At 47.8% G+C, this 25,144-nt stretch overlaps 2 protein-coding genes across 4 annotated transcripts in view; both read right to left on the bottom strand.

The window, feature by feature from the left end:
* LOC123374091 (olfactory receptor 52K1-like) overlaps positions 1 to 25,144 on the bottom strand; it is a 236,777-nt gene that overhangs the window by 163,073 nt on the left and 48,560 nt on the right. For 2 of the 3 annotated variants that reach the window (XM_045023594.1, XR_006581004.1), the window contains exon 1: positions 2,982 to 3,032. The exons of the other annotated variant lie outside the window; for it this stretch is intronic. The gene's annotated coding sequence lies outside the window, so the exon portion shown is untranslated. Of the gene's footprint in view, positions 1 to 2,981; positions 3,033 to 25,144 lie in introns of those variants that run through there. 3 annotated transcript variants of the gene reach the window in all.
* Positions 12,674 to 13,621, bottom strand: LOC123374152 (olfactory receptor 52E2-like). Its single transcript, XM_045023716.1, has one exon. The coding sequence runs from the start codon at positions 13,619 to 13,621 to the stop codon at positions 12,674 to 12,676; it is 948 nt and encodes a 315-aa protein (XP_044879651.1).

The following is a 25,144-nucleotide window of genomic DNA, read 5'->3' as shown; positions in this document are numbered from 1 at the left end:
AAAGGCTGAAGGAACTGGGTATATTTAGTTTGGAAAAGAGGAGAATAAGGAGGGACATGATAGCGGACTTGAAGTATTTGAAAGGCTGCCATAAAAAAGATGGAGAAAATTTGTTCTGATACTCATACTCATAACAGATTTAGATTAAATCGCAGAAAAAACTCCCTAACTGTAAGAACAGGAGGACAATGGAACAGGCGCCTAGGCAGGTTGTGGAAGCTCCTTCACTGCAGGTTTTCCAAAGGAGGCTGGAGTAATCTGTCCTGGATAGTTTAGACACAACAAACTCTGCTCTTGGCAGGGGTTAGACTAGCAGGTCCCTTTTCACCATGTGGCTCTATGATTCTACAATGTAAAATCCTAGTGTAGACCAGGTCTTAGACAAACACAAGTTTTGGAGCTCAATACAGGGGTAACTGGGTTAAATTTAATGGCTTGTGTTATACAGAAGGTCAGACAGGATGATCTAATTGTCCCTTCTGATCTTAAACCCTATGAATCTATCGATAAAGAAAGTAGATCAGGCATTTATATTTACTCTGCCTCATAACACATGAACTTGGGAACATTCAATTACATAGAAAGTCTGAACATATAACAGTGAGAAAAGAAAATTGTTTACATAATCCATATTTGGCCAGTGGAACTCCTTGCCGCATTATTGGAGCAAAGAGCATAGCTGAATAGGATTCACAAGTGGATTGGCCATTGCAGCCTCCACCGTTAGTTAATGCATTCACCTTCAATTAGGAGACCTCATTTTCAGTTGGTTATAAGTCTACCAAACTTTAACCATTTGGACTGTTGTTAGAGGGCTTATCCCTTCACCCTCCCTTTCCCTGGTCCTTCTCACGTGAACAGAGAGCAGTAATACCCAAAGTCCGAAGGTGCAAACAATTCAATGTTTAATTAGGGTGAACTTCCAGCAAGCACGATTCCAGTTTCCTTCCTCAGTGTCCCCCTTCCCAGTTCTGATACCACAGAGCCTTGCCTGTGACCCTGTTCCCATTCCCCCCATTAGCAAAACATGATTCCAATTCCCCCACCCCCATTCCCTCTTTCCATCCCCCCTCCACTTCCTGATTGACTGCAGACTATATAGTAAAACTTGAGTTCTGCTTAGCTATACCTTAACCAATCATTTTACTGAAATTTAACCAACCAATCCTAACATATTGTAACATGACTATCTAACCAGTTATATCCCACCATCTTAATTGGTTTACACCCAACAAAATTAATTATACAACAGACGGAAACAATCACAGAACCAGATAGAGATTATACAGACAAACAATAGGGAAGTGGGGACTTGAGTGATAGAACAACAAAGAAATGAGGATTTCACATCCCAGCTATTGATAAGTGAGTTCTTGCCAGACAGGATGATCTCAAACTAAGTTTCCTTTTACATCTTCTAGGCTCTTCCCTTTCTCTGGAGGTGATCGATTGATCACCTTTTTAACAGCCCAAAACTGCCTTATTTCAGTGTGACTGGTGGGAACGTGACCATTCGCTTCCCAGCTTATGGCTGCCCCTGCTGTTTAGCCAAAGGCCTTAGCCTCAGAACCAGGCCTTAGACTATCCTAGTGAGAGAAGACCTATAAACAGGCAGGCTGATTTTGATCCTTCTTTTGTACCTCTATAACTAGCTAACTGATAATACACCCAAATTCTTAAAGTATGGGCCTTTGCAGACAGGCCTGACTATCTATATCCTAACAGCTGTCTGACACCTTCAATTAGGAGATGTCATTTTCAGTTGCTTATAAGTTTGCAAAACGTTAACCATTTGGACTGAAATTTCCCACACTGGGTGTCTGCTTCCGGCTGAATTGTTTTTTGAAAGTTTCAGGCATAACAGTTCAGCCGACTTCTCAAATGAAGCCAGGAGAAAAGACGTCTTGCCCATGTTGAAAAATTCATATAATTATTCCAGTGAGGAGCCCCAGCACCTCCATGCTTTCTCCTCCCCTACCCCCACATGTTAACAACCAGAGCCCTGAAATGCAAGAGGAGGAGGTGAGAGTCCCTGTGCATTAACTCACACACAGCTGGCTCCTGAGGTCTTTACTCAGTTCTTACTCCAAGGGGAGTTTTGCCTTAGTGGAGCCTGAGAACATATGGGCCACGGCCTCAGAATTTGGCCTTGTATTGTCCATCTACTAAAAGCTTTTATCCTGAAGGATTCCCTGTGCCACTGAAATGCAGCCACCTCGGAGCTGGAGGCCATCAGCCAGGGGCAGAGCAAAGAGGGACATTTTGGCCAGTGCAATTGGAGGAAACACATCCCCTGTGGCAAGGGCCCCAGCATGTTTAATGGCTCTGCAGAGACGAAAGGACCACAGACCTATTCTCCATCCCATCACGCCCTCCTTGCACTGGGTTTGTCAAGCAGGTGAGCTCCTCAGCAAGAGATGGTGTCAGGGTTCCTTCCCCACTCTGAACTCCGGGGTACAGATGTGGGGACCCACATGAAAGACCCCCTAAGCTTATTTTTACCAGCTTAGGTTAAAAACTTCCCCAAGGCACAAATTCCTTTCTAGCCTTAGTATCGCTGCCACCACCAAGTGATTTAAACAAACATTCAGGGAGGGCCACTTGGAGCCCAAATATCCCCCCAAACCCCTACACCCCTTTCCTGGGGAGATTTGGGAACAATATCCTCACCAACTGGTACAGGTGAACACAGACCCAAGCCCTTGGATGTTAAGAACAATGAAAAATCAATCAGGTTCTTAAAAGAAGAATTTTAATTATTTTTTAATATTTAATTTTAATTAATTTTAAATAATTTTAATTAAAAGGTAAAAGAATCACTTCTGTAAAATCAGGATGGTAAGTACTTTACAGAATAACAAAAGACTCAAGAACACAGAGGATTTCCCCTCTAGGCAAAACCATAAACTTACAAAAACAGGGAAAATTCACAAGCTAAAATAAAAGGTAATCTAATGCATTTCTTTTCTGCTATTACTTACTATTTCTGCAAGACTAGATGCTTAGTTCAGATATATTTTCTCCTGCCCTGTTTCCTGGCTGGCTCCGAGAGACACAGACAGAAAAACTTCTCCCCCTATTGGTCCTTTTGGTCAGATGCCACCCAGGTAATCCTTAACCCTTTACAGGCAAAAGAGGAATTAACCCTTTACAGGGTAAAGAGGGATTTTATACTGCCCTTAGCTGTATGTTTATGACAGATGGGTACCTGTGAATTCTGAGACAGATGTGTCTTCCCTGGGGATCCCTCTCAGGAAACCGTTTCCCACACCTCTCACCCCAGCATCTGCAGCAGCATCCCACGCCGAGAGCCAACACAGTGGGGTGCACCATTTATAATATAACTGTGAGCAATCCCCGGGGGGTTTGCTCTGCCTCTAGGGGAGAAGTAGCATCTGAATAGAAACAGGCTGGAGACTGGAGACACTCTAGGCAATGTCTCTGTTTCCTTGTCTGCTCTTCTGTGCTATTTATCCAGCTTCAGGAGTAAACAGTAATTAAGGGACTTTCCCAAAGGGAGACGAGAACCCTCGGGCTCTCCATTGAGTCAGAGAGGAATTGGCTGCTCTGTGTATTTGTGTATTTTTAAAAAGTAGTTGATTAGTAAGAAAACTAGGCATAATAGTCTGATACCCTGTTAAGGCCTAGTATTAATGGGTAGATAGTAGCCAGAGAGATCTGGAGAAAGGTGACTGAGGGGAGACACAAACACTTTTTGCAGGCACACGGGGCTATTGCTAAGGGATCAGAGATCAGTAATTCTCATCAGTTACTATTATCATACTGTGCAGCAGCTTTCATTGAAGGATCTTCAAAACACCTAGCAAAGGAAATTCGCTATGAACATATTGTCATTATACTGATAGGTAAACTGAGGCAAAGGGAGATGTGACTTGATGAAGGTCATACAGAGAATGGTGTCAAGTATCAGAGGGGTAGCCGTGTTAGTCTGATTCTGTAGAAGCAGCAAAGAATCCTGTGGCACCTTATAGACTAACAGACGTTTTGCAGCATGAGCTTTCGTGGGTGAATACATGCATCCGACGAAGTGGGTATTCACCCATGAAAGCTCATGCTCCAAAACGTCTGTTAGTCTATAAGGTGCCACAGGATTCTTTGCTGCTTTTACAGATTTATTATGGTTTCCCTACAGTGACGAGCTTTGAGCCTGTTTACAGGTGATAGCTGAGAAGCAGTATCCCCATAGGGCTTCTTGTTTACTATTTGTAGCATGTCCGAAAACTTTCCCCCAAAATCATGCACGTGACAGCTTTTCGTAGGATTTGCCATCAGTACCAAATTCTTTGTTATAAGATTTCCCATTAGTAAAAGACCCCAGGGCAGGAACCGCACCGCCCGGCCGGACCCCGGGGCAGGAACCGCGCCGCCCGGCCATACCCCCGGGGCCGTACCCCGGGGGCCGGGGCAGGAACCGTGCCACCCGGCCGGACCCCGGGGGCCGGACCCCAGGGCAGGAACCGTGCCACCCGGCCGGACCCCGGGGGCCGGACCCCGGGGCAGGAACCGCGCCGCCCCGCCGGACCCCGGGGGCCGGACCCCGGGGCAGGAACCGCGCCGCCCGGCCGGACCCCGGGGGCCGGACCCCGGGGGCCGGGGCAGGAACCGTGCCACCCGGCCGGACCCCGGGGGCCGGACCCCAGGGCAGGAACCACGCCACCCGGCCGGATCCCAGGGGCCGGACCCCGGGGCAGGAACCGCGCCGCCCAGCCGGACCTCGGGGGCCGGGGCAGGAACCGCGCCACCTGGCCAGACCCCGGGGCAGGAACCGCGCTGCCCAGCCGGACCCCGGGGCAGGAACCACGCCCCCCCGGCCGGACCCCGGGGCAGGAACCGCGCCTCCCAGCCGGACCCCGGGGACCGGGGCAGGAGCCACGCCACCCGGCCGGACCCCGGAGGCTGGGGCAGGAACCAGGGGCTGAGGCAGGAGCCGTGCCGCCCGGCCGAGCTTGCGGCAGGACCCGGGGGCCGGGGCAGGAGCTGCGCCGCGTTGCCCTGCCCGGCAAGGTTGCAGCTGGATCCCGGGGGCCAGGAGTCGCACCACGCTGCCCGGCCCCAGTGTCCGGCCCCGACCTCGCCCGGCAGTGCGGCGCCTGGAACCCTCCTCCCGCTGGCGACCCCGCCCTCCAGCCTGGGCCCCAGCTCAAACTTACCTGCAGGAAGCCTCCGCTTTCTTCTCAGCCCTCCCAGGCTTCCCGCGCGAACAGCTGATTCGCGGGAAGCTGGGGAGGGGGAGAAGAAGCCGGAGGAGAGTTGAGAAGAGGAGGCGGAGTGAGGTGAGCTGGGGCCGGGGGAAGGGTAGAAAGCTGCTAGAGCTTTTATTAAATTTAAAAGCCCTTTTGGATCTAGTTGTTCCTCCAGGAACGACCGGTTCTAAACGGGCTTCTAAATTTAACAACCGGTTCACGCGAACCGTTGCGAACCGGCTGCAGCTCACCACTGTCAGTAACTATCATCATACTGTGTAACAACTTTCATTGAAGGATCTTCAAAACATCTAGCAAAGGAAAGTGACTATGAAAATATACCCATTATACTGATAGGTAAAATGAGGCAAAGGAAGATGTGACTCGGTGAAGGTCACACAGAGATTGACAGACAAAACCCAGCAGTCCTGATTTCCCTGCCGTAACCACGGTCTCTCCGTTAATAACTGAGGGCATGACAAGAAGGAAATGGATTCATGGTGTAGCACAGCTTGTTCCTTAGGTGGATGTGATAGACTTGCTCAGGATGCAACCTGGAACGGGGGTACCACTGAGCCCTCTGGCAAACCAACACTGTGAGGCTGTGACAAGCTGCAATCCTCTCCAGGTTTTGCACTTCCACAGTCAGACTGCACCCAGCTACAGTTACATGAATGCTTTCACTAGGCACTTATGCACCAGCAATAGAGAGGCTCCAGGCAATTCCCCCCCACCCCAGCTCCTCAGCCTAGGACTCCAGAGCTGCACCCTCTTACCCTGGCCAGAAGCCCAGCGAGGTAAGTTTACTACTCAGTCCGCCCTTCCCTCCATGTGGAGAGCGCAAAGCACCGGCCCCTGTTCCTGAGCAGGTTTCCCTTTTACATTTCAAACAACACACTGTATTATGTTTATATAAATATAAACCTGATTTATTAACTACAGAAGGACAGATTTTAAGTGATTATAAGGAATAAATGTACAGATCAAAGTAGATTATCTAAGAAATGAAACAAAATGACAATCTGAGTTCTAGAAACTAGAAAGGATTTGAATCACTCAGTGTGTGATACAAACATTCCACCTGTATTCCATACACAGGCTAGAAATCCCTTCAACCTGGAACCAAATCCCCAGTTCGGTCCTTGTTCCTAAGGTTTTTCCAGGTGTTGAGTTATGGGGGGGGGGAGTGAGGCCAAGTGATTTTGTTACTTCCACCTTTTATGGCGTCTTCCATTTGGAGGGAACTTCATTTTTCCAAGCAAAAGCCACCAGAACAGTTAGTGGAAAACTACAGGCACAAATGGAATCCAGTGTCACGTGAGCTGGTCACATGCCCTCACACGCTTTCAGAACTTAAGGTACAAAAATGATACATGCATACAAATAGGATAATCATATTCTGCAAATCATAACTTTTCCATTGATACCTTACATGACATACTTTGTATAAAATACATCATAATCATATCACCTTGGTAAATATGGGAGTCCCAGAGAGTTGCTTCTGGGCACAGAATGTCACACCTCCCCACTTAAGTTACTTCAGGAGTGTTAGTCACTGACTAATTTGGAGGAAGTGTGGTTCCCCTGCTTTGAGGAGCTTTGAGCCTGTTTACAGGTGTTAGTTGAGAAGCTGTATCCCCATAGGGCTTCTTGTTTACTATCTGTTGCGTGTCTGAAAACTTTCCCCCAAAATCATGCATGTGACAGCTTTTCATAGGATTTGCCATCAGTACCAAATTCTTTGTTATAAGATTTCCCATTAGTAAAAGACATTGCATCATGAGATTTAACAATAACACCAAATCTTTTATCGCAGGTAGGTGTTTCCAAGTATTTTTATTATACCACACCTTCTGCTTGGATACTTTGATTTGTTCAATACCCATTGTGTCTTTCAACTCCTCCCTGAACCTTAACATGTGTTTAGTTACTGGTTATCCTTTCCCCTCAGTATCCCCTTGTAATGGGAGGCAGCCTTTGGCGGGACAGTACTGAGAGTATCAATTCAGGACAAATTGCTTAGAGCAGGGCAGTCACAGCCCAAGGCTGGGGGTTCTTTACATTTAAGGCGCCAATCCAGCCAAAGAGAGAGGACTTTGGTTTTACCCCACTAGCTAACCAGAAGTCACACAAGCAATTCCCTCAGATACTCCAGTTCCCTGGTATCACCACCAGCACCACTCCTTATGGGGATGAATGGTTATGTGACTGCTCCCCACCGGCAGGTCAGTTACACAGTTCCCTCTTGAAGTCTGAGCTACAGGTTGGGTGCCTGGGAGCACAAATGCTGAATCTTCAGTTCTGTCCTTGGCATCCTCCCCCATGTGATCAGTGAGGAGACATTCCTGTACCCCCACTATTCCTCCCCCAGTTTCCTCCTCTGGGTCCCCTCTAGGACTCATACCCCTATGCTCTCTAGAGTGGGATCTCTCCCCTCGTCAGCCGTGAAGGGCTCACAGCTAACAGCCTGGACAGTTGTCTCCGTGGCAGGCTGCACACACCCCTCCCTTCCCGAGGTGCTGTTGCCTCCTGCTGCAGTGTTAAAGGAACCCACACCCACCTCCTCAGTGGTTTCTATGAGCCTATCACCCTTCTCTGGCTCCCCTCCCGAGCACATCTCCCTTTGCTCCCTAGCATTGGGTCTGTACCTTGTTTAGTAGCACCATGGTCTCTTCTGGCCTTAAAGTCTGTGACTCTGTAACAAGTTGTGCATTTTACCCTGCTTGCTGTGCCACTGTGCAGGACTTCCCTAAGGTACAGCCTGGAACTGGGGTGCTGATGAGCCCTCTGGCACACCAGTCTGAGAGTCATCTCACACGGTGAGGACCCTCCAGGTCCTGCACTCATACAAACATTCATAGACAGGGACACCCCTGGCTGAGTCACATGAATGCTTTCACGAACCACTCATGAACCAACAATAGAGAGGTTCCACCCAATTCCCCCCAGCTCCCCAGCCTAGGACCCCAGAGCTGTACCGTTTTACCCCGGTCAGAATCCTGACCAGAGTAAGTTTATTACCCAGCCTGTCCCTCCCTCACTGTGGAGAGGACAACGCACCAGCCCCTGTTCCTGAGCAGATTCCCCTTTACAGTTCAAACAACACGCTGTGTTAGGTAAAAAATATAGATCAGATTTATTAAGTACAGAGAGATAGGTTTTAAGTGATTAGAACTAATAAGCGTACAGATCAAAGTAGATTATGTTCTTATGTACATGACATAGTTCCTACAAGATTTGTGGGAACTATATAACAGTGGTGAATATGGGGGTGTAAGAGTGTTGCTTTGGGGTACAGCATGTCACAGCAATATATCTATCAAACTAGAGCTCCCTAAGATCGAATTTTGTGTTTTTCTATAAGGCATTCATCCATGTCCTGAAAAAGACTACATTCTGGTCTGTACCACAGGAGAAAACCAAACTGAGGTACAGAGCAAAGGAATATGAAAGAGTGTTTTCCCCGCTACCCAACACACACGCAATTTGTGACCCCCTGAAAATGTCCCTCTCACTTTCCTTGTTCAGTGAGTGTCACCTGCACTTTCTGTTTGTCAGACCTCAGCTTCACACACATTATTGGATCAACAGACCTTTTGCCACAGAATCTGGGGAGCTGTTCGTCCCATCAGGTATCATCATCATTTTCATGGGAAACCCCAAAGGAACATAGTCTCCTTACAAACCGAACGCTGCCCGGACTGATCTTTGGGAAGGTGTTTAAGTGCATCAGGTTACATATTCATGCAGCGGCTGCTCTGTTGTGCCACCAAAGCTTTTGGCACCCAGGTGATCACAGGCCATATCGTGGAATTCCTTGGCATGCCCACTTCAGAACTCGCTGTTCTTTCACTCTAGCAATGTGTTCCCAACAAGAAAGCTGCCAAAAATTGACACAGTGCTGATGGGGGCGGTTGTGGGTTGACTATATCCTCACTCCTGATCTTGTGCTGAGGATTTTGATACGGAGAAGCTGCTGGAGACCACGAGCATTGAAAACATCAGCCCAGAGTTCCTCAGCCTTCCTCAGTCCCCCACATTTTGCTTCCTTCCACTGGAGCTGGGGGACCCATTGTTCTATAGAGCTGAAGCTTTGTAGCAGCCTGCGGCCATGACATCCCCCCAAGGGCTGCACTGTATGAACGGAGCACCCACATCTTTCAAGCAGCCTCCAGCCCTGTCTATGTAGCTACCATCTGCCCAGCAATCCCTCTAGACAGGTTAATACTGAGCTGGTTGCTTTGCAGTTGCAGGCTGCTTGATGGTAATGGCCAGGGACTTAGTTTTCCTTAGTTAATAACCAGACTAATGCACCCGGCTTCTTGCCCAGCCAGATCAGCGCTCAGCTGCAGCCGTTCACAGTGCTACACCTGCACTTGCCACTGAAGTTTACGGAATAACAGACCCTTGAGTGTTTGTAACTGGTAGCCAGGGTGGGATGCACATTAGAAGCGGTAGAGAGAGGGAGGCGTGTGTGTGTGTGGGGAGTTAGAAAGGAAAGGAGAGAAAAGGAACCAAAATGGATGGAGAGAGTGAGAGAGAGAGAGAGATGGGACGATATCCAGTAGAACAGGGACTCCCTGCCTCTTCCATTCTGGGAAGCACTTTCCAAGGGAGAGACAAATGCTCTCCCTGACCTCAAATCCTCTCCCTGACCCTAAACCGGCACTGTCTAGTTCAGGAAATGTTTCCTTCAGGGATTCTGGCTGGATCAGTCTGGGAATTGGAGCACTGTGACCCACTCTTGGGGTGCAGCTTCCATTCTAGCACCTCCCTCTGGGAGCAGAGACCTGCAGGCCAAGCGCCAGGCCCTGAGACTAGTTTTGGCTGGGCTCCCCCAGACTCTCCCATTGCTTCAACACACCCTTCGAGAGCTTCTCCTTGGGCGCACTCTGTTCCCAGTTTCTCTCTTTCAGGGCACAGGATCATTAAAGCAAACGGCCCCCGGCCTTGCAAAAGGGGTTGTAAAACAATCCCTCTGCTTTAGAGAGCACAAGAGATACCCAGATCCGGTTAAACGCAACACAGCACCTGCCCACCATTCCCTGCTTCAGTGGCCTCACTGCCCTGGAGCGTTCTTTGGGATTGGGTCAGATCTCTCTAAGGTGTCCAGGAGCCACCTCCTGCAACTCCTGGCTTCGCCTCCATCTCGAGTGTGTCTTTCAGCTGCAGCCAGAGCTCTGCAATCAAAGAGTCCCCTCTGCTGTCCTTGTGCCTCTCCTGCCCCAGCTTCTTCTGACTCATCCAGTCTCTGTGTTTTTAAAGGGCTGGACCAACCACTCCTCTCTCTGTTCCCTCTTCTGGGGAGGTTCCACTCCTTCCAAGCCCAGCCCTCAGCAGAGAAGCTGGAGAACACTGGCTTTATCTAGAATGCAATTACTCCTTCCTTCTATCCAGGCGAGAACTTGTTAGGGCTGATAGTCTTAAATGACCAACCTATCTACAGATAGATACCTCCGACCCAGCCTCTTGCCTCTGAGCACAAGGAGCCTGTGTGAAGAGTACAGTAAAACCCAAAAATATAAGGATACAGATGGTTCATACAATCAAACGTGAGTTAATAGGTGTGACAGATAGTCAGAAAGGGTTATGCAACTAGAAGGCTAATTGACTCAAATTCAACCTTTACAGACGTATTAGAGAAGTTTATAAATGGTAGTTAGGGCCATACTCTATAAATAGTAATATAAATGGGAAGTGGAATAGAGCTTTGAAATGCAAACCTGTATTGTTAGAGAATTAGCGGTAATGTTAATTGTATGTGTACTTATATCTGGTTACATGTTAACCATGTAACCATGGTTACATGTTAACCATGTAAACAGATGGTTCCTGTCTGTTGGTATGTCGGTTGATTCAAAGATCAAAAGAAAATATTAATATTTTAAATTAAACTTGGGTGCAATAACTTCATTGTCTCTACTCTCTCTGACGTTTGTAGTAAATAACCTATGAACCACTTTATGGATAATTATCTTATGCTGATGAATGGAAGAGTTACCTGTGTATACGTAGGAAATAGGTAATTCTACTTCAAAGCAACTATTCTTCATTATACTAGCCTGCCAGTGGCCTATGAAAGAACACTTGGGTCATGATCCTGTCATCTCAAATCTGCTTAAGCTTCATCAGGGGAAGCTCAAGTCACAAGACTCAGGTCTCCAGTTCCATTCTGGACCACCCTGATATTGGACATTGGACTGCAACCTAAGGATTAATTCTGAAAGAATTCTTTGCAACTCTAAAGCTCACCATCTCTACCATGAAACTGACTTAAGAATTCTATTCATATCTCTATGTATAATGATGTCCGGTTACTGTAGGGCAGAGGGAGACCTTGAGTCATTAACCGGGGCCACCTCCTACCCACAGGCAGGCTCCTTGTCAGGCTGAAGCAGCTCCCATCCTAGCCCGGGAATAGAGGGAACCCAGCTGTGGGGGCTGGATAGAAAGTGGAGATTGTGATGGGATGTAACCCCAGGGTGAAGCCTGGAAGCTGTTGGAACCGCTGTGCCTCCAAACCATTCAGCTGGGTTGGCCTCTCCCCATGCTGTGCTGGTGACCCTCAGCCAGACCCTCCAGGACCAGTTATCACCCAACACAACAGCAGGTGGTGCCACACACCCAACTAAGGCACAGGCTGTATCTGCTTTGAGCCTGGGCTCCTGTTCCCCGTTCAAAGTCCTTTGCCTTTCAGAGCTTCTTGCAGATGTTGAGTTGTGGGGGACTGAAAACAAGTGATGATGTCACTCCCCATCCTTTATAGTTTCTTTGAGCTTGCTGGAAAGTCGATGTATGTGACATGGGGTGTGTGCCCTCTGAGGAGGCTTTCATATCCTGAGTTCCTCTGCTAGTGGTTTCTTCCCTGGATGGGTGGTCACGACAGCAATTAACACTGTGTGGCTACTCCTTTGACATACGTAAAAGGCTGGTTTTGGGTGTTTCCAGCCTCACATCACACTTTAGTAACTCACACATAGCAGGATTTCATAGCTTCACATACAATGAGAGTGCATACAATCCGAGGGGATATCAATGTTTAGCAGATTAAGACTTTAAGAATGATACCTCATAGGGCATATTTTGTACAAGACATACCATAATTACATCGCCATGGTAAATATGGGTGCTTTGGGGTGCAGAGTGTCACAGGGATGATCCAGAGAGTGACAGGGGGTGGGAAGGAGAGGAGTGAGTGAGGGGCGGGGCCTTGAGGGGAAGAGGCAGAGCCGAGAGGTGGGGCCTCAGGCTTCCAGTTACCAGCAATTATAAAGGTGGCAACCCTGTGAGTTGTACATAGGCAGATTCCCCAGTTTGTCACGCTGACACAGCACAGTAACATCAGAAAAGGATTTAAGGTCTCTTTGACTGGCTAGTCAGTGATTCAGGGAAGAGGGCCCAGCACCATGTCATGAGACAGCTCTGCATAGAGCTCAGTCTGAGATCCAGAGAACCAGGAGAAAACTTTAGGTCCATTTATGAGTAAAGGGCTGGAGCAGCCTTACCCGGATCTGTTGGTTCCTCGCCCCATAGATGATGGGGTTTAGCATGGGGGGCAGCAGGAGGTACATGTTGGCCATAAGAACGTGGAAATGTAGGGCCACATTGTGCCCAAAACCGTGCGTGAGGAAGGAGAAGAGAGCTGGGATGTAAGAGGCTAAGATGACACAGAGGTGGGAACCGCAGGTCCCAAAAGTCTTGAGCCGGGCGTCCTTTGTTGGGAGTCTGAAGATGGCCCTGAGGATCTGGGTATAGGACATGGCGATAAATGACACATCCATACCGATCACCAAGAATGCCACAGAGAGGCCGTAGTAACTACTGAAGCTGATGTCGGCACAGGCCAGCTTCACCACAGTTATGTGCTCACAGTACGTGTGGGGAATGATGTTCATTCTACAATATGGCCAACTCCTTGCCAGGAAGGGATAGGGCAGTATGAGTATGGCGCCACGCAGGACCAGAGCCAGGCCAATTTTGGCCACCATGGGATTTGTCAAGGTAGTAGAATGTCTCAGAGGATCGCAGATGGCCACATAGCGATCAAAAGCCATGGCCACGAGGATCCCAGACTCTATCACAGAGAAGCTGAGAATGATGTACATCTGGGTGAGGCAGGCACTGAAATTGATCTCCCTGGAATTGAACCAGAAGATGCTCAGCATTTTGGGTAGGATGGCTGTAGACAGGACCAGGTCAGTGATGGCCAGCATGGAGAGGAAATAGTACATGGGCACATGGAGGCTCGGCTCTGTCTTTATGATGAACAGGATGGCGAAATTTCCCAAGATGGCTTTGGCATAGATTACACAGAAGGGGATGGAGATCCAGACATGGGCTGCCTCTAGGCCAGGAATGCCCAGCAGGATGAAAGTGGAGGGGTTGGTGAAGTCGGTTGAGTTGGAGTCTGACATGGTGAAGGAGAGAAGGTGTCCAATCCGGAGGCAACAACGGTGTCTCCTGCATGTACCGTACGTTCCCCTGACTTCCTGTATGTGTCCAGGATCTAGGGTGATGGTCGCAGGACAAACACCTGGATGGAGAGACAATGTTAATATGAGACACTACATGTACAACTGGAGGCTGTTCTAACGAATGAAGCAGATTGGTCACTCGTCACACACTGAAAAATGACATTTTCATTATTCAGATGAATGAATTACGTACAACTGACCCTACTAATGTAATTTCATATTTTATGGTCCTTCCTTCATCAATAATTCCTACACATCAGAGTGTGGGAATCCTTAATAGGTGCCAGCAGGAAACACGAGAGAATATTGGTTATCCCTCTTCGTTCCTTAGGTCTTGTCTACAGTGCCACATTTTTTCCACCAAAAAACAGCATTTGGTGAAGAAATAGTGGAGGTGTAAACACTACAAAGCCACTTTTGACGACAGAACTCCTCGGGTTCAGTGATGCAATAAAGGCACCTTGACAAGACTTGTAAGGCTTTTTACGCAAAAAATTTGTCTCCAAAGTGCCAATGTAGATACCATGCTTGATTTCATCTGTGTAATTGGCCTCTGGAAGGCATCCCACAATGCCCATCCGAACCACTCTGGTCAGGACTTTCAACTCTTCTGCCCTGCATGCAGGTAAATATTTTCCACTCCTCCCCCTTTAAAGGCCCAGGAATTTTGAAATTCCCTTTCCTGTTTGCTCGGCATGGAGTGTTCACATCACATCTTCCCAGGTGGCCATGGCAGCTCCATGCAGCAAATGGTCTCCTGCTTGGACCACTGTGGAACTGCTCAGTATTTGAGGAGAGGAGGCTGAGGAGTCCCAGCTGTGCTCCCACTGTAGGAATTTCAATGCCTATGGGCAGATTTCTTGCAGCGTGTGGGAAAAGGGCTATGATTGGGACATGCTGCAGTGCAGAGGAAAATGAAGGAGCTGAGGCCTGCGTACCAGAAGGCAAGGGAGGCAAATGTTCACTCCGGAGTTGCGCCCCGGACCTGTCATTTTTATAAGGAGTTGGATGATACTTCAGTGGGCTGGAGCTGACGGAAACTGGGCCTAACCCAGAGGAGGAAGTCATTGATGAGGAGGTGGAGACATTAGAAGTTGTGGTGCCCATGCCAGGGTTGCCCAGTGCTGCGTCCAGTCAGGAGCTGTTCTCCACTCTGGAGGTGTCCAGCCAGTCTCAACAGTCACAGTCAGGTGAGGCAGAAGCAGGAGAGGAGACCCCTGGTAAGCAGTTTTGCTTTGTAAAGCGCAGAGGTGGGTGGAGGGCAGAGAAATGTTCAAGGCTGGCTATGTTTGTGTGTGCTGGGCATTTCCCCGTGCAGCTAGGCAGTATGGCAGAACGGGGTGTTGATGCACACCGAGATTTCACTGGAATCCTCCAGCGAGACCTCTGGGAAACCTTCCTGCAGGTACTCTGCAATCCTCTGCGGGAGGTTCCTTGCAGAGCTTCTTTGTTCCTTCCCCCATTGAGGGACACTTCCTCCCGCCCTTCTGCAATTACTTGGGCAAGGACCAACGCAGCACACAGGTGATCAGCATAGGAACCGGGGCGGAAACCACAAGCATATAATAGATGCACCCTTGCTTCCTTCAGGCATCACAGTTCAGCCAGGAGAAGCCTGAAGCCAGAAGAAAAGACGTCTTGCCCATGTTGAAAAATTCATATAATTATTCCAGTGAGGAGCCTCAGCACCTCCATATTTTCCATCAGAAAGTCCGGTGAGAGCCTGTTAATAGCCAGAGCCCCAAAATGCAAGAGTCCCTGAGCATTAACTCACACACAGCTGGCTCCTGAGGTCTTTACTCAGTTCTTACTCCAAAGGGAGTTTTGCCTTAGTGGAGCCTGAGAACATATGGGCCACGGCCTCAGAATTTGGCCTTGTATTGTCCATCTACTAAAAGCTTTTATCCTGAAGGATTCCCTGTGCCACTGAAATGCGGCCACCTCGGAGCTGGAGGCCATCAGCCAGGGGCAGAGCAAAGTGGGACATTTTGGCCAGTGCTACTGGAGGAAACACATCCCCTGTGGCAAGGGCCCCAGCATGTTTAATGGCTCTGCAGAGACGAAAGGACCACAGACCTATTCTCCATCCCATCACGCCCTCCTTGCACTGGGTTTGTCAAGCAGGTGAGCTCCTCAGCAAGAGATGGTGTCAGGGTTCCTTCCCCACTCTGAACTCCGGGGTACAGATGTGGGGACCCACACGAAAGACCCCCTAAGCTTATTTTTACCAGCTTAGGTTAAAAACTTCCCCAAGGCACAAATTCCTTTCTAGCCTTAGTATCGCTGCCACCACCAAGTGATTTAAACAAACATTCAGGGAGGGCCACTTGGAGACCTACCTTCCCCAAATATCCCCCCAAACCCCTACACCCCCTTTCCTGGGGAGATTTGAGAATAATATCCTCACCAATTGGTACAGGTGAACACAGACCCAAGCCCTTGGATCTTAAGAACAATGAAAAATCAATCAGGTTCTTAAAAGAAGAATTTTAATTAAAGAAAAGGTAAAAGAATCACCTTGGTAAAATCAGGATGGTAAGTACTTTACAGAATAACAAAAGACTCAAGAACACAGAGGATTTCCCCTCTAGGCAAAACCTTAAACTTACAAAAACAGGGAAAATTCACAAGCTAAAAAAAAAGAGGTAATCTAATGCATTTCTTTTCTGCTATTACTTACTATTTCTGCAAGACTAGATGCTTTTTTTCCCCTGCCCTGTTTCCTGGCTGGCTCCCAGAGACACAGACAGAAAAACTTCTCCCCCTATTGGTCCTTTTGGTCAGGTGCCACCCCGGTAATCTGAGCTTCTTAACCCTTTACAGGCAAAAGAGGAATTAACCCTTTACAGGGTAAAGAGGGATTTTATACTGCCCTTAGCTGTATGTTTATGACAGATGGGTACCTGTGAGTTCTGAGACAGACATGTCTTCCCTGGGGATCCCCCACAGGAAACCGTTTCCCACCCCTCTCTCACCCCAGCATCTGCAGCAGCATCCCACACCGAGAGCTGACACAGGGGAGTGCACCGTTTATAATATAGCTGTGTGCAATCCCGGGGGGGTTTGCTCAGCCTCTAAGGGAGAAGCAGCATCTGAATAGAAACAGGCTGGAGACTGGAGATACTCTAGCCAATGTCTCTCTTACCTTGTCTGCGCTTCTGTGCTATTTATCCAGCTTTAGAAGTAAACAGTCATTAAGGGACTTTCCCAAAGGGAGATGAGAACCCTCGGGCTCCCCGCTGAGTCAGAGAGGAATTGGCTGCTCTGTGTATCTGTGTATTTTTAAAAAGTAGTTGATTAGTAAGAAAACTAGGCATAATAGTCTGATACCCTGTTAAGGCCTAGTATAAAGGGTAGATAGTAGCCAGAGAGATCTGGAGAAAGGTGACTGAGGGGAGACACAAACACTTTCTGCAGGCACATGGGGCTATCGCTAAGGGATCAGAGATCAGTAATTCTCATCAGTAACTATCATCATACTGTGCAGCAGGTTTCATTGAAGGATCTTCAAAACACCTAACAAAGGAAAGTCACTATGAATATATCGTCATTATACTGATAGGTAAACTGAGGCAAAGGGAAACGTGACTTGGTGAAGGTCACACAGGGAATGACAGACAGAACCCAGGAGCCCTAACGTCCCTGCTGTAACCACGGTCTTTCCGTTAGTAACTGAGGGCATAACAAGAAAGAAATGGATTCATGGTGTAGCAGGGCTTGTTCCTTAGGTGGATGTGACAGACTTGCTCAGGATGCAATCTAGAACGGGGGTACCGCTGAGCCCTCTAGCACACCAACCTGGGCTCCCTCTCACACTGTGAGGCTGTGACAAGCTACAATCCTTTCCAGGTTTTGCACTTCCACAGCCAGACAGAGCCAGGGATAATACACCTAAATTCTTAAAGTATGGGCCTTTGCAGACAGGCCTGACTATCTATATCCTAACAGCTGTCTGACACCTTCAATTAGGAGATGTCATTTTCAGTTGCTTATAAGTTTGCAAAACTTTAACCATTTGGACTGAAATTTCCCACACTGGGTGTCTGCATCCGGTTGAATTGTTTTTTGAAAGTTTCAGGCATAACAGTTCAGCCAAATTCTCGAATGAAGCCAGGAGAAAAGACGTCTTGCCCATGTTGAAAAATTCATATAATTATTCCATGAGGAGCCCTAGCACCTCCATACTTTCTATCAGAAAGTCAGGTGAGAACCACCCCCCACCCGTTAATAGCCAGAGCCCTGAAATGCAAGAAGAGGAGGTGAGAGTCCCTGTGCATTAACTCACACACAGCTTACTCAGTTCTTCCTCCAAGGGGAGCAAAGAGGGACATTTTGGCCAGTGATATTGGAGCAAACTCATCCCCTGTGGCAAGGGCCCTGGCATGTTAATGGCTGTGCAGAGCAGAAAGGACCACAGACCTATTCTCCATCCCATCACGCCCACATTGCACTGGGTTTGTCGAGCAGGTGAGCTCCTAAGCAAGAGCTGGGTACCTGTGAATTCTGAGACAGACGTGTCTTCCCTGGGAATCCCTCGCAGGCAGCCGTTTCCCACACCTCTCTCACCCCAGCATCTGCAGCAGCTGCCCACGCCGAGAGCTGACACAGGGGTGTGCACCGTTTATAATATAGCTGTGAGCAATGCCAGGGGGGCTCGCTCAGCCTCTAGGGGAGAAGCTGCAACTGAATGGAAACTGACTGGAGACACTCTAGCCAATGTCTTTCTTTCCTTGTCTGCGCTTCTGTGCTATTTATCCAGCTTCAGAAGTAAACAATAATTAAGGGACTTTCCCAAAGGGAGATGAGAACCCTTGGCCTCTCCGCTGAGTCAGAGAGGAATTGGCTGCTCTGTGTATTTGTGTATTTTTTTAAAGTAGTTGCTTAGTAAGATAACTAAGGATAATGCCCAGCTCTCCATAGGGTCTGATACTCTGTAAAGGCCCAGTATTAATGGGTAGATAGTAGACAGAGAGATCTGGAGAAAGGTGACTGAGGGGAGACACGAACACTTTCTGCAGGCACATGGGGAGATCAGTAATTCTCATCAGTAACTATCATCATACTGTATAGCAACTTTCATTGAAGGATCTTCAAAACATCTAGCAAAGGAAAGTGACTATGAAAATATACCCATTATACTGATAGGTAAAATGAGGCAAAGGAAGATGTGACTCGGTGAAGGTCACACAGAGAATGACAGACAGAACCGAGGAGTCCTGATTTCCCTGCCGTAACCATGGTCTCTCCATTAGTAACTGAGGCCATGACAAGAAGGAAATGGATTCATGGTATAGCAGGGCTTGTTCCTTAGGTGGATGTGACAGACATGCTCAGGATGAAACCTGGAATGGGGATACCACTGAGCCCTCTGGCAAACCAACCTGGGCTCCCGCTCACACTGTGAGGCTGTGACAAGCTGCAATCCTCTCCTGGTTTTGCACTTCCACAGCCAGACACAGCCAGGGACGCACCCAGCTGCAGTTACATGAATGCTTTCACTAGGCACTTATGCACCAACAATAGAGAGGCTCCAGGCAATTCCCCCCCACCCCAGCTCCTCAGCCTAGGACCCCAGAGCTGCACCGTCTTACCCTAATCAGAAGCCTGGTGAGTGTAAGTTTTTACCCAGTCCTCCCCTCCCTTAGTGTGTAGAGGACAATGGACCAGCTCCTGTCTCCGGGCAGGTTTCCCTTTTGTATTTGAAAGAACACACTGTATTAGGTAAAAAACATAAATCCGATTTATTAACTACAGAAGGATAGATTTTAAGTGATTATAAGTAATAAGTGTACATATAAAAGTAGATTACCTAAGAAATAAAGCAAAATGACAATCTGAGTTCTAGAAACTAGACAGGATTTGAACCATACAGTGTGTCACTCTGATGGTACAAACAATCCAACTGCCTTCCATACACAGGCTAGAAATCTCTTCAGTCTGGGCACCAAATCACCAGTTTGGCCCTTGTTCCTAAGGTTTTTCCAGGTGTTGAGTTGTGGAGGGGAGTGAGACCAAGTGATTTTGATACTTCCACCTTTTATGGCTTCTTCTATGTGGAGGGAACTTCGTTTTTCTAAGCAAAAGCCCCCAGAGCAGTTAGTGTAAAAGTACAGGCACAAATGGAATCCAGTGTCACATGGGCTGGTCACATGACCTCACACACTTTCAGAACTTTAGGTACAAAAATGATACATGCATACAAATAGGGTAATCATATTCAGCAGACCATAACTTTTTCATTGATACCTTACATATCATATCATCATGGTAAATATGGGAGTGCCAGGGAGTTGTTTTGGGGCACAGAATGTCACACCTCCCCACTTAGTTTACTGCAGGAGTGTTTGTCATTGACTAATTTGGAGGGAGTGTGTACAAGGCCTTCTCAAGGTTTGGAACATACAACACCTAAGTGTTGCAAACATTGTAGTGTTCTCCACATGTGTTTTTAAAAAGTTCTGTGTGCCTTCTCTGCGTCACTAGAAAACCTCTCTTTGTAGCTGTGCAGCATTGTAAAACCACTGTGCTTTTCTAACTGGTGATAACTCAATACAGATATTCATCAATGCCATGCAGTGGTGTGCCTCAGTTTCCCTTTCCCCCCACAGCAGACCAGATTTATTATGGTTTCCCTGCTGTGACGAGCTTTGAGCCTGTTTACAGGTGATAGCTGAGAAGCAGTATCCCCATAGGGCTTCTTGTTTCCTACTGTAGCATGTCCGAAAGCTTTCCCCAAAATCATGCATGTTACACCTTTTCATAGGATTTGCCATCAGTACCAAATTCTTTGTTATAAGATTTCCCATTAGCAACAGACATTGCATCATGAGATTTAACAATAACCCCAAATCTTTTATCACAGGTAGGTGTTTCCAAGTATTTTTATTATACCACACCTTCTGCTTGGACACTTTGATTTGTTCAATACCCATTGTGTCTTTCAACTCCTCCCTGAACCTTAACATGTTTTTAGTTACTGGCTTTCCTTTCCTCTCAGTATCCCCTTGTAACGAGGCGGCCTTTGGCGGGACACTACTGAGAGTATCAATTGAGGACAAATTGCTTAGAGCAGGGAAGTGAAAGCCCAAGGCTGGGGGTTCTTTACATTTAAAGCGCCAATCCAGCCAAAGAGAGAGGACTTTGGTTTTACCCCACTGGCTAACCAGAAGTTATACAAGCAATTCCCTCAGATACTCCAGTTCCCTTGTATCACCACCAGCGCCACTCCTTATGGGGATGAATAGTTATGAAAACCAACACCCCAGTAAAAGAAAAAAGGTTCTTCCAATCCCAAAGGACCAAGCCCCAGACCCAGGTCAATATACAAGTTAGATCTTACCCACAAATCACTCTGTTGTGAATCCTTTAAAATCTAAAATTTCCTCCTCCCCTCTGTCAGTTAAGTCATTAGCATTTCCACAGACAGCCATTGATTCAGTTGGACCTGCATCCTGTTTTAAAGAGACAGAGTTAGTTGTCACAAGCACGTCAGGAACAAAGTCCTATGAAGTCGGGAGCTGGATTGTGGTACCCTCCGTCACCCACTCTCTATCCCCGAGAGGCGAGTTGTGTGACTGCTCCCCTCCGGCAGGTCAGTTACACAGTTCCCTCTCGAAGCCTGAGCCACAGCTTGGGTACCTGGGAGCACAAATGCTGAATCTTCAGTTCTGTCCTGGGCATCCTCCCCCATGTGATCAGTGAGGAGACATTCCTGTACCCCCCACTATTCCTCCCCAGTTTCTCCCCTGGGCCCCCCTCTAGGACACATACCCCTGTGCTCTCTAGAGTGGGATCTCTCCCCTGGTCAGCCAGGAAGGGCTCACAGCTAACAGCCTGGACAGTTGTCTCAGTGGCAGGATCCATACACCCCTCCCTTCCTGAGGTGGTGTTTCCTCCTGCTGCCGTGTTAAAGAACCCACACCCACCTCCTCAGTGGTTTCTATGATTCTATAATTGGGCTCCCCTCTGGAACACATCTCCCTATACTCCCTAGAATTGGGTTTTGTTTAGCAGCAACATGGACATTTTTTTCCCGGAGGCAGCGCTGCCTTCAGCAGAAGGGCAGCAGCTGGTTTCAACCACCGCCACCCCTGGAAGCATGCAGTTTCCCACTGCTGCAGGGGAATCAAGGAGACTCTCTTTTCTTCACCAGTTGCTGGGACTTTTCCCTTTCCATCTGAGGTCCCAGCAGACTGCTCCTTCTTGCTGCAGACAGACACTTTAACAGCCTGAGCTATATGGAGAGAACCATTGCCAATTAGCATATCAATAGGAGTATCGTCTATCCCTCGGGTGATCGGTGGTATTACGATGATAGTACTTCCTGGAGTCTTCAGTCTCCAGAAGCCTGACCAGTGTAAGTTTATTACCCAGTCTGTCCCTCCCTCAGTGTGGAGAGTACAATGCACCAGCCCCTGTTCCTGAGCAGATTTCCCTTTTGCATTTCGAACAACACACTGGTTTAGGTAAAAAACATAAAATCGATTTATTAACTAAAGAAGGACAGATTTTAAGTGATTATAACTAAGTGTAGAGATCAAAGTAAAATACCTAAGAAATAAAGTGAAATCACAATCTGAGTTCTATAAACTAGACAGGGTTTGAATCAAGCAATATCTCACCCTGATGGTACAAATAGTTCATCAAACTTCCATACATGGGCCGGGAATTCTCCTTTTCAGCCTGGGAACACCTCCCCAATCAAAATCTTTTCTCTCTAGCTGTGTTTTGAGGTGTTGAGTTGTGGGGGGAGTGATGCCTAGGGCTGATGTCATTTCCCCCTTTTATAGCTTCTGCCACGTGCAGGGAACTTCATTGTCCCAAACGAAGCCCCCAGCACTGTTAGTGGAAAAGTACAGGCACATGATGGAGTCTGGTGTCACATGAGCTGGTCACATTCCCTTGCCTGCTTCAATGAGTCATAGCAGGGACCATTACCCATATCCTGGCTTGAATGTTCTCAGGAAAGTCCATCAGGTGGGGACAAGCTTCTTCCATGGCTCATTGTGCTTTCTGATGGGACATCAACATGAACAGTCCATTCACAAAGTTCTGGCTCGACTGCATGGAAACTACCTTGTGGACGTTACCACAGAAGCAAACACATTTGAAACACAGATATATAGTCAATATTCATAACTTCAAGCAAAAATGAAACATGCATACAAATAGGATCATCAAACCATAGCTTTTCCATTGACACCTCACATGACAAAGTTTCTACAAGATTTGTGGCAACTATATAACAATGGTGAATATAAAAGCAGCAAAGAATCCTGTGGCACCTTATAGACTAACAGACGTTTTGCAGCATGAGCTTTCGTGGGTGAATACCCACTTCTTCAGATGCAAGTGGTGGAAATTTCCAGGGGCAGGTTTATATATGCAAGCAAGAAGCAAGCTAGAGATAATGAGGTTAGTTCAATCAGGAAGGATGAGGCCGTGTTCTAGCAGTTGAGTGAAAACCAAGAGAGGAGAAACTGGTTCTGTAGTTGGCAAGCCATTCACAGTCTTTGTTTAATCCTGAGCTGATGGTGTCAAATTTGCAGATGAACTGGAGCTCAGCAGTTTCTCTTTGAAGTCTGGTCCTGAAGTTTTTTTGCTGCAGGACGGCCACCTTAAGATCTGCTATTGTGTGGCCAGGGAGGTTGAAGTGTTCTCCTACAGGTTTTTGTATATTGCCATTCCTAATATCTGATTTGTGTCCATTTATCCTTTTCCTTAGAGACTGTCCAGTTTGGCCGATGTACATAGCAGAGGGGCATTGCTGGCATATGATGGCATATATTACATTGGTGGACGTGCAGGTGAATGAACCGGTGATGGTGTGGCTGATCTGGTTAGGTCCTGTGATGGTGTCGCTGGTGTAGATATGTGGGCAGAGTTGGCATCGAGGTTTGTTGCATGGATTGGTTCCTGAGCTAGAGTTACTATGGTGCAGGGTGCAGTTACTGGTGAGAATATGCTTCAGGTTGGCAGGTTGTCTGTGGGCGAGGACTGACCTGCCACCCAAGGCCTGTGAAAGTGTGGGATCATTCTCCAGGATGGGTTGTAGATCCCTGATGATGCGCTGGAGGGGTTTTAGCTGGGGACTGTATGTGATGGCCAGTGGAGTCCTGTTGGTTTCTTTCTTGGGTTTGTCTTGCAGTAGGAGGCTTCTGGGTACACGTCTGGCTCTGTTGATCTGTCTCCTTATTTCCTCGTGCGGGTACTGTAGTTTTGAGAATGCTTGGTGGAGATTTTGTAGGTGTTGGTCTCTGTCTGTGGGGTTAGAGCAGATGCGGTTGTACCTCAGTGCTTGGCTGTAGACAATGGATCTTGTGGTGTACCCGGGATGGAAGCTGGAGGCGTGAAGGTAGGCATAGCGGTCGGTAGGTTTTCGGTATAGGGTGGTGTTAATGTGACCATCAATTATTTGCACCGTAGTGTCTAGGAAGTGGACCTCCCGTGTAGATTGGTCCAGGCTGAGGTTGATGGTGGGGTGGAAGCTGTTGAAATTGTGGTGGAATTTTTCCAAAGTCTCCTTCCCATGGGTCCAGATGATGAAGATGTCATCAATGTAGCATAGGTAGAGAAGGGGCGTGAGTGGACGGGAGCTGAGGAAGCGTTGTTCCAGGTCAGCCATAAAAATATTGGCATATTGTGGGGCCATGCGGGTGCCCATAGCGGTGCCACTGATCTGGAGATATATATTGTCATCAAATTTGAAATAGTTGTGTCTGAGGATAAAGGCACAGAGCTCAGCAACCAGTTGTGCTGTGGCATCATCAGGGATACTGTTCCTGACAGCTTGTATTCCATCAGCGTGTGGGATGTTGGTGTAGAGAGCCTCTACATCCATGGTGGCCAGGATGGTGTATTCTGGAAGGTCACCAATGCATTGTAGTTTCCTCAGGAAATCAGTGGTGTCACGGAGATAGCTGGGAGTGCTGGTGGCATAGGGTCTGAGTAGAGAGTCCACATAGCCAGACAGTCCTTCAGTGGTGAATATGGGGGTGCCAGGGTGTTGTTTTGGGGTACAGCCAGGAAGCTGATGGAACCGCTCTCCCCTAAACCATTTAGCTGGGTTGGCCTCTCCCCCTGCTTTGCTGGTGACATACAGCCAGCCAGCCCCTCTGGGCCCTGTTACCACCCAACACAACAGCAGGTGGTGTCACGCCCAGTTGAGTTACCTGAGTGCTTTACCTAATCCACTCATGGACCAACAATGGAGGCACCAGAGAAGTTCCCAGCTCCCAGCCTTGCACCCCTACTGGAGCATACACCCAGAATTAGACCGTCTTGCACTGCACAGAGATCTGTACAGCGTAAATTCATTAAATAGTCCACTCCTCCCTCGATGAGGGGAAGTTCTGCACCAGCCTTTGCTAATGGAGCTAAGATTCCCAAACATCTCACTCAAAAGCAAACTGGTTAAGATAAAACATAAATCAGGTTTATTAACTACAGAAGGAGGGATGTTAT

Source organism: Mauremys mutica, chromosome 1 (assembly GCF_020497125.1).
Source record: "Mauremys mutica isolate MM-2020 ecotype Southern chromosome 1, ASM2049712v1, whole genome shotgun sequence".
NCBI classification, from domain to species: Eukaryota; Metazoa; Chordata; order Testudines; family Geoemydidae; genus Mauremys; species Mauremys mutica.
Note: the sequence above shows the minus strand (reverse complement) of the source record. Positions and strands in the feature narration are given on the sequence as shown.